This window comes from Octodon degus, unplaced genomic scaffold (assembly GCF_000260255.1).
Source record: "Octodon degus isolate 3935 unplaced genomic scaffold, OctDeg1.0 scaffold00009, whole genome shotgun sequence".
Lineage (NCBI taxonomy): Eukaryota > Metazoa > Chordata > Mammalia > Rodentia > Octodontidae > Octodon > Octodon degus.
Genome location: NW_004524585.1, coordinates 5,447,871 through 5,461,343, shown reverse-complemented (window position 1 = coordinate 5,461,343; position 13,473 = coordinate 5,447,871). Strand labels below are relative to the sequence as shown.

Sequence of the window (13,473 nt, the reverse complement as noted above, 5' to 3'; positions counted from 1 at the left end):
TTATTTATTGTATTTTAGGGAAGGGTTTACAGGGTGTTCAGGGTCTCACTACCAAATCAGACTCATAGTGATCCACCTGTTTACAGCCTCCCAAATCTGGGATTACAGGCATGCGCCACCATGCCCAGTCTCAATTGCCCTCTCAGTGTGTCCCAGGGGCGGGACCGGCACAGCAGACCTGGGGATCTTACTTCAGGCCCCTGTGCCTGCTTGCAGGTGCTTTAATCTGCTGAGCTATTTGGCCGATCCATTGTTAGCTTTCATATCCACTTGGAGTAAATAAAGTAAATGAGCTCCTGGAATATCTCATTAAACTCTCCAGATGTAGGGTAGAAGGGATTTGAAAGCTGTTAGCAATCAAACATCAAATGTTGTGCCAGAATTTGTCACAATTATCTCCTAGTGTTTGACTGGTGACTTAAATATACCTCACTTCAGTGGAAGTTCATTTAAATTGTATAGCTATTACATTAAAGTTGTAGTGTGTTGTTGGTAGACAGAGAGAAGCTTTTTTGAATACTTTGTCTGATAGCCCAGTATTGAGAAGTTTGAAGGAGAAAAATATGTCTTTCTTACTATCAATGACGTCTGCAAATTTGAAGGAGATAAAGAATGCTTTCATGCGTCTTTTGTCATAGATTTAATACATAAAGAGACATATGTGACCTTAACTATACATGGCAGGGATTTTCAGGGCATCCTACCTCATAGATGGCAATCTGTTTAATAATGCTGGCTGGACCAAATATGCAGACCATATGAAAATAGCCTCAAAGTCCATAAAATGTACAAATGAAACCTACCATTATCCAGGGTATCTTGGGGTGAATGTTTCTCTGATGTTTGACCAATCTTGTAGTCCATCATTAGGAATGTTTACCTAAAGAATAAAAAGTAGCAGTTCTACAGATGCCCTCCACTTCCGTGATCATACTGTCCTCCATGTACTGTTACACTTGATTGATTCAGAGGCTCTCTAGGTATCCAAGGACTCTATGCCAAGCCTGACTGTTCTATCACAGTGGCAGCTGGCAAGAAGCCCCTGGCAGGAGCAATGTGCCAAAGGGTCAGTTTCATGTTTATTCTATCAAGGTGATCTCTCCAAACTTGCTTTTATGACCTAAATCTTTTAAATCCTTGAAAGATTTAACTATAGACAAAAAGTCTATTCTATTTTGTTAAATTGAGTGTCAGTACCCAAGATTAGATTTTAATGTAAATTTCAATGGACCAGAACATGCATCCCTTTCATGAGATATTTTAGAACAATGAATGTTATTACAGTAAGAGATTTCGGCAAGTAATTATTGTAAAATGAGATAGTAAAAATGAGAAGGCCGGTCAAATAACTCAGCAGATTAAAGCACCTACAAGCAGGCCCAGGGGCTGGGGCTCAATCCCTGGGCCTGCTGTGCCAGCCCCAACCCCAGGGCATGCTGAGATGGCAATTGAGATTAGGCATGGTGGTGAGCGCCTGTAGCCTGTAATCCCAGCTCTTGGGAGGCTGTAAAGAGGTGGATCACTATGAGTCTGATCTACTAGTAAAACCCTGAACACCCTTTCCCCCCACAAAAAAAAGATAATAAAAATGAGGCATATCTCTTGGTTATTTATAGTTCAAAAGCACTCCCAAAGTATATATGGTACCCTAATTTTAGAGCAACCTCAGACTGAAACATGTTCTTTAACATTGGTGGGGGTCTCCAATCAAAATTGACTCTTTTCTGGTACCAAGAATAGAACTCAGGACATGACTCCAAATTGACTTTTCAATCTGAACTTCATGTAGAATTCTGAAGGCTTGACAACTAGCATACATCAGGAGACACTATTTTCAGTTATTATCATAATCAACTTACATTGTAGAGACAAAGGCACATTCATCTCCCATTTGTCATTTTATGTTATAAATTCTTCAAGCAAGTTTAGCATTTCCAAGTGGGATGACAACCCTCCACTTTTCTATTTCCTGTAATGAATACATTTTGCTGTTCCTGTCTTTGCTGCAGTTGCTGTATGCTGCTGTGCATAGTTCGAGGCAGCCTCTCCCCGTTTTCATGCATGTAGGCTCTTCCTCTAGAGATTCTCAAATCAGGGTCATCAGAATCATAGCCCTTTCTGACAGCAATGGTTGCTCTATTGGGTTTTAGGTACTCTATATTGAAATTGGGTATAAATTAATGCCTTGATATTTAAAGTTACAAGAACTAAAATGATGAGTTGATGGCTACATTTTCCATAAATAAACTTTATTCTTTTTTTTTTTTTTTTTTTTTTTTTTTTTGAGGAACTGGGGACTGAACTCAGGGCCCTGCGCTTGCCAGGCAAGCACTTATTCCACTGAGTTATCTCCCTGACCCCAATAAACTTTATTTTTATAAAGGTAGAGAACCGAAAGGTACCTAAGAGGCTATAGAATGGAAATGCATTTTTACACAATTAGGTTAATTCGTAAATTTTAGATATGCCTGATAACCATATTCATCATAGGGTATTTGTACTTGTATATGATGCATTTTGCTTTCTCTGTTTTTCCCAATCCCTTTTCTAGCATTAAACCCATTCTACCCTCCCTATTTACAAAGCTTTGCTTCTACTTTATTTTTTTAAATGATCTTTTTTCCTTTTCCCTTCCTTTCTTTCTCCCTTCCCCAACCCTAGTTTTTCTTTCTTTTTGGAAAATTTCTTCCCTTTTAAAAATATCAGTTGTTCATTTTGGTCCTTATTTATTCTTTCAGTTTCGCATGCCAAGGAGATAAAGTGATGTTTACATATGTGAGTCCAATTTGTTTCACTTAAAAGTATGGTCTCAGGTTGCATTCATTTGCCTAGAAATGCTTCAAATTATCTTTCTTTATGGCTCAGTAATAGTTTTTTCTTAAAATTGTTTTTGTTTCCTTTGTAAGTGGGCATTTATTTCAAATCACTGCTAAAAACATGGGTGTATTTGTATCTCTGTGGTTAAAGTATTTTTTGTCTTCTGGGATGATATCCAGAAGGGAATCACTGGGCCATATTGGACCTTTAATCCTGTTTTTTTTTTTTTTTTTTTTTTTTTAGGAATCTCCACACTGCTCTCCACAGTGGTTGTACTAGTATGCAGTCCCACCAACAGTGGAGAAGGGTTCCTTTTTCCCTACAGCCCATCCAGCATTTATTATTGGCTGACTTCTTGATGATAGCCATTCTTCCTGGGGTGAGATGGAATCCCAGTGTTGTTTTCTTCTTTCTTTTTTTTTTTTTTTTTTTTTGTACAGGGTCTCACTACACAGCTAGGACTCATAGTGACCTTCCTATTTTCAGCCTTCCTAGCACTGGGATTACAGGCATGCATCACCATGCCCAGACTGGGTCGCTGGCTCAGCAGGCCTGTGGGTGGGGCTGGCGCAGCATTTGATACCAGGAATTGAATCTAGGTCCCTGTGCTTGCCTAAGCAGTGTTTAGGCCACTGAGTTATCTTGCTGGCCCTAATTTTGTGTTTCTTGAATGATCAATGATGAAAAGTTTTTCATATATTTATTTTCCATTTGTATTTCTTAATCTGAAAAGTGTGTATTTTTTGTAGATGTTGTTTTCAGATTGGGTCTTTAAATTTGGCAAGTCTGATATTTTAAATTGCTCATATGTTCTAGATAAGACTCCTTTGTTTGAAGGACACCTGGCTAAAAGTTTTCTCATTCTATAGATTTTCTTTTCACTTTGTTGGTGATTTGTTTTGTTACATAAAAGCTTTGTTAACAGAACGAGATCCCAATTATTATTTTATTATTTTCTTGAAGAACAGACAGCTCCTCAATACTAGCGATAAAGCTATCTACCATAAGAAATTGGCAAGCAAAAACACACAACAACAAAAAAAAAAATTAAAAATACAAAATGCATTTTAGTAGAGTGTAACTTGATGTTTTCTATCTCGGCTTAGATTATAAATCATATAAATATGTCAAAGTTTGCTTCTGGGATGGGTGAACTAGGTTTTTAGGGTTTTTTGGTTTTCTTTCTTTCTTTTTTTTTATATCTTTAGGGAAGGGTCTACAGGGTATTCAGGGTCTCACTACTAGATCGAACTTGTAGTGATCTGCCTGTTTACATCCTCCCAAGAGCTGGGATTGCAGGCCCATGCCACTACACCCAGTCTCAATTGTCTCAGTGTGCCCTGCGGGTGAGGCCAGTATGGCAGGCCCTGGGGTTTGAACTCTGGGCCCCTGCGCCTGCTTGCAGTTGCGCTAATCTGCTGACAGCCCTTGCTGAACTAGGTTTTGATTAAATTTTTACAATAAAAATTTCCAGCATGTAAAGAACCAGTATACATGTACATGTACCTTTAACAATATATAATCATTCCAATATCCTTTTTATTTTATTTTATTACTGTAGGATTTACTTATAGTCCATACCAATTAAGTTGATGATGGAGGCTGATGCATGTAAATATAATCTCAATCTTTTTCACCCCACTCTCGTCTCTCTTCTACCTCCCTCCACCACTTCATATATTCTTATCATTTAATTTCCTAATAGAAAACAGATTATTTTAATGAAATGTTAATGTAATATATCTGCAGGGGTTTTATTTTCTGTTATTTTTTCCTTACAAATACTTCTGAATGTCTTCAATCATAAATCTGACGGCATCACATTAAAGTATTATGACACCTATAAAGCTATTGTTAAGAGAGTCCTGAATGCGTATTATAAAATCCCTTTAAACTAGTTGAATCGATTTATTTTAAAGTACCATTTTCTCCCATACATTGTACAGTAACCTGCATCATGAATAACTTCAATAAATAATTGAAAGAAAGTTGAATTGATCGTTTTGACTGGTATGTGCGGGTGTGTAAAATATCAGTGAGGATACCAGATATGTTTTGTGATTCTGACATTTTCTTCTGTTGTGATACCAATAAAATAATCTAGCTGTGTTAGGCACAAGTACTATTTGTTTGTTTAAAAAGGTTAGCTCTTATTCTTGTAAGAAAGATTCTTTTCAACCTTCTTTGAATTATATTAAGTTTAATAAATAATTGGAAAGTATGTACCTTTTCAAAGCCTTAATATTTAAATATGTAATAAAATTTTGGAATAGCTGTATGATATTTTTCCTTTCTCAAACAGTAATATTTATGTATGTTCTCCATATATATATATATATATATATATATATATAACTAGAAATATTTCATAAAAATATATAAATATATTCCTTTCATTATCATAAATTTCATGCATTTTGATTCTTCAAATTAATGATTATATTGTGCTTTTAACAAAAATTTTGAAAATTCTATCTAGGTCTTCTAAGTATTCATAGAAATAGACAATAATTCATAGAAACAATGCAGAATGATAATCACCTACTTCTGCTTTAAGTACTTTTCAAACATCTTTTATTTATTTATTCATTTGGTACAGGGTCTTGCTCTGCAGCTGGGCTGGCATGGCATGTGATACCCAAGATCTAACTCAGGTCCTTGTGCTTGCTAGGCAGGCACTTAGATCTCCGAGCTGTCTCTCCAACCCTAAGTACTTTTTGTCTTCTACTTTAAGGAAAAGTTTGGTCTGTGAAATAGTTCAGTGGACTAAGCACCTGCTGAGACAAGCACAGGGCAGGGGATCCCATACCCGGCACACATGCCGCACCGGCCCCATACCCCCGGGTGCGCTGGTCTGGCCACCGAGACCGGACGTGGTTGTGCACGCCTGTGATCCCAGTGCTGGGGAAGCTGAAAACAGGAGGATCACTGCCGGTCTCAGCCGCATAGTGAGACCCTGTACCATATACATAAAACAAACGAACAAAATAAATAAATAAAATATAAAAGTATATTCCCAAGAATTTATTTGCTGTGCTCTGATTTCATTTGAAATGTCATCAGTGACAGAGAAAATTCTGCCAAAATATGCTATTACTTCTACTTTTAATACTCACTTTTCACTTTTACTACCTCTCATTATTATGTTTTTTTTTCCTTTTACTATTCTTTCATGAACAGTCACAAGCAACACTATTAAGCGCCACTTATTATACATTTCGAAGTCAGGCACATGTCATGCATGCGATGCTGCTTTGCTGCTCTCAGAACAACTCGGAAGAATAATACTAATATAATAATCATTTTATTCAGATAGGCAAGTAGAAATAATCTTAGGAAACTTAAGTTATGTAATTAAAAATAAAAAGCTTTCAAGTGCAAAAAATAGTTTTTAAATGTAGGACTGCCGGTTGCCAACACACTGACGCTTGCCCATTTAGATGCTCAGTTCAAGAAAAGATGCTGAGGTCGGGAAACCACTCTAGTCCTCATGTTGTTCTCTTTCTATTAGATCATAACCCAGAGGAGTTAAACCCAGAATGGAAATGACTCCAGCAATTGAAATTATAAATGGACCCCTCTCAAATGCATTCATTCACATTCAGCGTGTGATGAATACTAACTCTTTTTACTTTTGGTACCAGAAATCAAACTCACACCCTTGCCCTTGCCAGGCAGGTCCTGTGCCCTGAGCTACAACAGCAACCCTAACAACACTTTCTTTTATGTATTATTTTTACATGTCAAAGATTATATATATGTATATGTATATATATATATATATATATATATATCTTTAAGACTGCAATAGATTATAAAGTGAGGACTGCTATGATCATTTAAAGACTGTTACACATTTTTATTGTGCAAAGAAAGCTGGGAAACATTTAGCATTCAAATTCATATATTTTAAAATACAAAAATTCTATGTACTTTTCATTGTGTGACTTTGGAAGGATGGAGATCAGAAGGCAAATTCTAAACAAGAAAAGAGAAATTTATGAAGTTTAGCTTTAGATTTCTTAAAATGAATTCCCAAATTCTTCTCATCCTTTCTCAACAGTTAAACTACGTTTGCACAGGGTTGTTATTTATTGTGTAAAATTGAAAAAGGACTCTTGAGTTCTCATGACTTTTACATGTAGAAAATGGTATTTCTTCATTTAGAGATTTCAAAATAATGATGAATACTACATTTAATATTACTTCACTAATATCTACATTAATTTCAGGTCATGTTTTATATGTGTTCTTTGTGTAACACGTGATTCTCATGACCAGGGGAGCATTCAGAAAGGAAGACTTTTCAAACTTTGCTTGGAAGAGAAGCAAATCTTACCTTTATTCCTAAATATGTATTATCTTCATATTCCAAAATTGGAGTTATAAGTCACATTGTATGAATTTAATATCTTGTGCTTTTGGTCTTGATACACTACTATCTTTTATGTATGTGTAAGAAATCAAACTGTTTGTTACTTATGACTATAGATAATGGTAGAGCTTACTTTAAGTAAAATTAATATAATTTAACTGTACAAATGCAAGTCAACATGAATGAAATTAGTGAATTCCTACATTTTCATTTTCACTATAAGTACAAATTATTGAACAAAGATGGAATTCTTTCTTGATAGTAGCTATTGCTCAACAGTTTATCCTTTACTCCTAGAGAAGAAAAATTTTAATTTATTATCAAGTAGTGAGAATAGAGTAAGTTAAGACCTAGAAAGGTCATGGTGTTTAAAATTTCTTGCTCCTGTACCAAGTTCTGATAGGTAAATTATAGTTTCTAATTTGTAAAAATCAAATAATCAGTTATCACAGAGATATGGAAATTGGGTAAATTTAATTTTGAGGTCAATTTCATACAGTACTCTTCTGTAGCAGAAGAAAAGAAGAATCTTTGGTTGAAATTAAGTGAACAGTGATTGTCTAGCATGTTACCAAGATATATATAGAGAGAGTATTGACTGAGCCTCCATAATTTATATTCACATTTAAAGCATTATATTGGATCTACTTCCTGACCTTACATAAATTGGTAATTTACATTCTATTACTTTGAAAGCCAGCAATACATGCATGTCACAGCTGAAGTTCAAGCTTCCATCCATACAAGGGAAGTGATTAGCAGATTGATGATTGCTGCCCTTAAGTGTGTACAACAGAATTCCGAAAGCTGTTTCTTTGCATGTGCATGTTTTTAGAAAGTAAGACTTTCTGCTCTGATGGGTGTTGCATTTCATATGACTTCCTGGTAAGAAAAGCAGTATTATTAAATTGATAAACTTACTTGTGAAGAGCTTCTGATCAGAGGAGAGAATCTTCTTGCAAAAATTAGATTCCATCACAAAACTTAGTCAGAATTGACTTCGTGAGAGTGTTTCTTAATTCCCTGTGTATGGAGAATAGCCTGGTTTAAATTTTAGTTGTGATTCTACAGTGTGTTTGTGAAGCATTAATTTTTACAACACCTTTTAATTCTGGATAGTTCTTGAAATATTTTTTAATATCTTAATGTGAAAAGCATTTTATGTGGTGTATTATGAATGCATGAATTAAAAATGCTTTTTTACTTTCTTTTGAGCTATATGAAAGAGTTACGAACCAGTCACACTGTATAAAGTGCATTCCAGTGTCACATTCAGAAAGATCAACAATTTAAAACCTTTAAAATATCATTAATTATATGAATAATATTTTTCACAGTAGATGTTTAATTTGCATGAAAAATGTTTATGGTGTATTTAGAAAAGAATAGCATGGGCTTTATTTGAATGAAGTCATAAAATGTCTACTGTTCTGTGTTTCAAACATCTGCACTGGTAGACATTTATTTTTTTAAATTCTTATACATAAAAAATTACTCTCATAAAAATTTCCAAAGAAAGATGCAAATTTTTATTGGGTTTGTATGTAAGTTCAGTTATTGTAAATTCTATAATATTTTTAGTAGTGAATGCTTGGACTTTAAGATTGTGATTTTGCTCTTTCTATGGAAACACTCTAAGGAGATGTGCTGCAATGATGAGATTTTGCAGAAGAATATTATTTCAGCTCTGAGCTACAATTATTCCTAAAAATATCTGATTATTAATATCTATTCTCTTTAAAGTCTCAAATATCTATCAGTGTGGAAGAGTGGGAAGATACAAAAGATTCCAAAGAGCAAGGGCACCACCGCGGCAACCACCGCAACTCGACCTCCAGCGACCAGTCTGATCACCCCTTGCTTCGGAGGAAGAGCATGCAGTGGGCCCGAAGACTGAGCAGGAAAGGTCCAAAACACTCTGGTAAAACAGCTGAAAAAATAACCCAGCAGCGACTGAACCTCTACAGGAGGTCAGAAAGACAAGAGCTTGCTGAACTTGTGAAAAATAGAATGAAACACTTGGGTCTTTCTACAGTGGGATATGGTACGCTCTTTAAAACTACTGTATTTATGGATTTGTGATTTCTTGCCTTAGTGTTTATAGAGTTGGCTCTGATTTAATAAAGAATTGCATCTTTTCATTTCACAGGTTAATTTGTAGAAATTAGTTGTACGTACCTCATCTTCTATTGAAAATGTAAATGATAGTAAGGAAAATAATATTCTAAAATATTTAAAGATTTATTTAGTACTTGAGGCAATATTCAAACTCATTACGTGGTTTGTCTCAATTTTTATTTTCACAAAAATTCTGAACCAGATTTTCTATTTCCATTTTAGAAATAAATAAACTAAGTTGAAATGACTTGATATTTATCTTGTTCACAGCCGAGATTTATATTTGTCTGTCAAACACCAAAAATTCTCTTACACACACACACACACACACACACACACACACACACACACATAAACACACACACACACCACATAGGACTGCATATACTATGCATCTGAGGCAAAGGAAAGCAGTTAGTGATACCAGACATGGGTAAATCATAATCTTCTTATAAATTGTGCTTGATAACTTATGATAAAGAAATAGTCTTTAAAGAATTTAAATTTGAAGATGAACTAGTGCTTTATTTCATATCGCATGTTTTCCCCATGATTATTAAATTCCTATATTGATCAGTAATTAGAATATAGTGTATATCAAAACAGTGTTAATAATTGATACACAATATTTTTCATATATCATTATCACTATACAATTTTATTTTAAGATAAATTTTATTAACTCCTAGTGAAATTCAGTGACTTACATAGTAGTGTATGTATCATAGAGAAATCCAATTGCATTTATTCATAGATAGATTGATTGATTTTGGGTGATTAGGACCTAAGGTGCTATATCTTGGAGTTGTGCAGGTTAAGGATAACATAGAATGTATTTTATATTTACTCTCATTTCTTTACCTTAAAGTTTCAATTTGAGACAATGTCCATAGGGAGAAATTTTAATCATTAGAGTTTAAGTGAACTTATCTTTGTTTCTTAACAAGGAAATATGTACATTGTAATGTAGTACCTTATGTCAGGGACTATACATGTTTTCTCATTATTCCATATAACTAATTAGATAGAGGTGTCTCATTTTATTCTTAAAGAATTTTACTGTTAGATGTTAAAGACCTTGGCCAAAGACATACAGCTAAAATGTGTTAGAGTCAGTGTTTCATTTGTGTTTAAGATTGAAATTATAAAACAGCACTTAAAATATGTAGAAATGACTCATTTGTGACTAGAAATGTTAAGGTAACAAATTAATGCCTTATGGCAGGAATTAAACTTTAAAATCCAAAACTATTTTTAAATAGACTAATAGCTATCTGCCTATTCAATAGCATAAATTGACTAAGTGACTAAAATCCTATATTCATGGCTAAAATCCTATATTTTTATGTGCTAGTTATTACTAAGATGCAAATGAAAAAAATTCTAGTAAAGGGTTGCTCAGTAATTTTCCAATTGTCTTTCAAACATTTACCTCTATGTGGTTCTATAAGCAGGGTGGAGGTTAGAGTTTGACTCTCAAAGGCATAAAAATGCCTGAATTGTCTTTATGGGGAGACTCACCAGAAAAATGTTGTGTTTTTCATTTAGTTATCAGTATGATTCATTTCTTTCAGTTTGTTAATGTCATAGAATTATCCTTTCATAATGGGAAAAAAGATTTGTCTACCTGTTTTCTGCCTGTTTCATATTTTCTTTCTCATCATCTCTCTTTTCTATCCATTTATCCATGAATTCATCAGTCTATTATACAGCCATACATTGAACACCTAATAACAGAGTAGTTATGAAAGCAAAGCTTGAAATCTAATGTGATCATGGAATTCTGGACTTCTCCATTGATTTCTAATTCCTAGAAACTTATAGCTATCCTTTTGGAACCAGGAACTCTTCTAGGCATTGGTAATAAGACACTATTTGACAAGGTCTCCATATTTATAAAACCTATATTCTAGTACCAGGCTACTAGTTGATTTAATTTCTTACCCTCTTGAAGCTGTACTTTTATCTATAAAACGAAAATGCCAATGATTTATTGGCTGATTTGTTGAAAGTGACAAATGAGATAATGGGCAATAAAATGTTTAGCCAATATCTGGAATTCATTAAATATTATAAACAGCTTGAATTTTTTTTGTGGGGGGCATCAGGAATTGAACTCAGGACCTTGTGCTTGCAGGCAGGCGCTTGTGCCACTGAACTACATCCCCACACTCCCTTAACGTTTGTTTAACAACTGTATGTATGGCTTACTTTATACTCTAAAAATGTAGCAGTTTTAATTCACCTAAAATATAAAGTGTTTTTTTTTTTTTTTTTTTTGCCTTTGGGTGGCATTGAGTTAATCATGACTCACAGTATGCCTTGATCTGAATACAGCTCACTGCTCTGAGAGCATTAAACAGATTGCTGCTACTCTGTGGTTGAGGGATGTAAAGAAAAGGGGGAAAAATGCCACTTGAGGGCTCTGCTTTTAGCTACTGAGTATAAAATGGTGACATTCATAGAAAATAGAAGGTAAATACTTTGAGGTAAAGAAAATGCATTTGGTGAGTGCAGAGACACTTTCTAATAAGTGATTCTTGTCCCATTTAATATTCAACAAAAAGAAAGAAGCTATGACTATAGAGCCAGCTCTTTTGTCACCATATGGGTTGCAATTAAAGCCGCAGGAGTAGACAAAATGATTGCCACAGGAGTGATTATTAGGGAAATCTCAAAACTCACATTTCTGGAATTATTGAGGAAATCATTGTTAAATGAACAGACAGACAAATAAGGGCTGAAGTGTCTAGAACTAAGTTACCCAAAATGTATGCGATAGCATTATAGTGTGCAGAAGATTTGCTACATGCTGTATGATTTTTTTTTTGCCTTGTGAAGATTCAGTGGGCATGGCTTATTCATGGGCAGCTCTACACTGGTGACATTTAGGCATAGGAAGATTTAGGCATTGTTCAAAATGCTGAAAAATAGTATGTCCTGTGTCTTAAATGACCAAAAAATATAGTAGTAGTCTAGAGCAATATGAAAACTAGAGATATAAGAGAGACTGATTTACTGTGTCACATGATACTGAGAGCAGAGTGATATGTCATTGGTGGCTTTGATAAGGATGGTGTCACTTTAATACACGTGAAAGCCAGATTTGAATATGTTGGAGAATGATATTGCATAAGGATTTAGATATGACAGGTTTAAAATATATATAAAAATTAGTATTGATTAGAAAGAGCAGAAAAGCTGAAAACTGGTGTGGTTTAAACAAGAATAAAGATTTTATTTCTCTTCGAGATCAAGATCTTTGATCTGAAAGCAGTGAAAATTCAGGCTTCTGTCTTGTTATTCTATCCTGCTTCCCTTACAAAGCCCTATCTTGGCATAAAAATAAATTTTGGTCTCCATTTTGTCTATATTCTACCCAAAGGTAAGGAGAAAATGATAAGAAAAGACTTGTCCTTTCAATTAAAATATAATACTAAACAGTGATATTTTAACTATATCTCATGGACAGATGTGACCAGTGATCTTCCTATGCTGCCTTGATTGGATTAACAGCCATGTAGAAAATTGTAAAACGTACTTTTAGGCTCACCTGGGTACATCCTGCAGGCATGACTTTAGGTGCTGCCTATGGGACCCGGCTCCCTTCCTCTTGTGCATCGTTCCCTGCTATGCTTCCTATTTGCTATGAACTAAGCAGCTTTGCTCTGCCACACTGTCCACCATGACTCCATTGCCTTGAGACTGGCTGACTATGTACTAAGCTCTCTAAATGTGAATGAAATTAATTTCTCCTCCTTCAAGTGTGGGTGGCAGATACTGTGTGCAATTGACCTCACACCCCTCCGAAAAAATCCTGAGTAATGCACGAAGAATGCTTGTTTTATGTTTCATGGTCTAAAATTATATTAAAGAGAATAAGGATAGTGTATATCAAGTAATAACTTGCTGTCTCCACCACAGCTGACAATTTTTGGAGAAGTTTCATTGTGAAAGAGACAAGCTTAGTAGATTGAGCTCTCTGTGAAGAGTTGAAGGTGAAGGGAAGTGAACATAGTTGAGAGATCTTTGCTTGGGAGTTTTCGATGCACAAGCAAATGCATGTTTTCTTTCTTTCTTTCTTTCTTTCTTTCTTTCTTTCTTTCTTTCTTTCTTTCTTTCTTTCTTTCTTTCTTTCTTTCTTCTTCTTCTTCTTCTTCTTC

General features: G+C 34.7%; 1 protein-coding gene across 3 annotated transcripts in view; it reads left to right on the top strand.

The window, feature by feature from the left end:
- The window catches only part of Kcnt2 (potassium sodium-activated channel subfamily T member 2), a 417,549-nt gene that overhangs the window by 379,045 nt on the left and 25,031 nt on the right, over nucleotides 1-13,473 (top strand). For 2 of the 3 annotated variants that reach the window (XM_023707734.1, XM_004625302.2), the window contains one exon: nucleotides 8,936-9,236. In XM_023707734.1, coding sequence (XP_023563502.1) covers nucleotides 8,936-9,236 — 301 coding nt within the window. The remainder of the gene's footprint in view (nucleotides 1-8,935; nucleotides 9,237-13,473) is intronic. The other variant, XM_023707733.1, reaches the window with a different exon arrangement.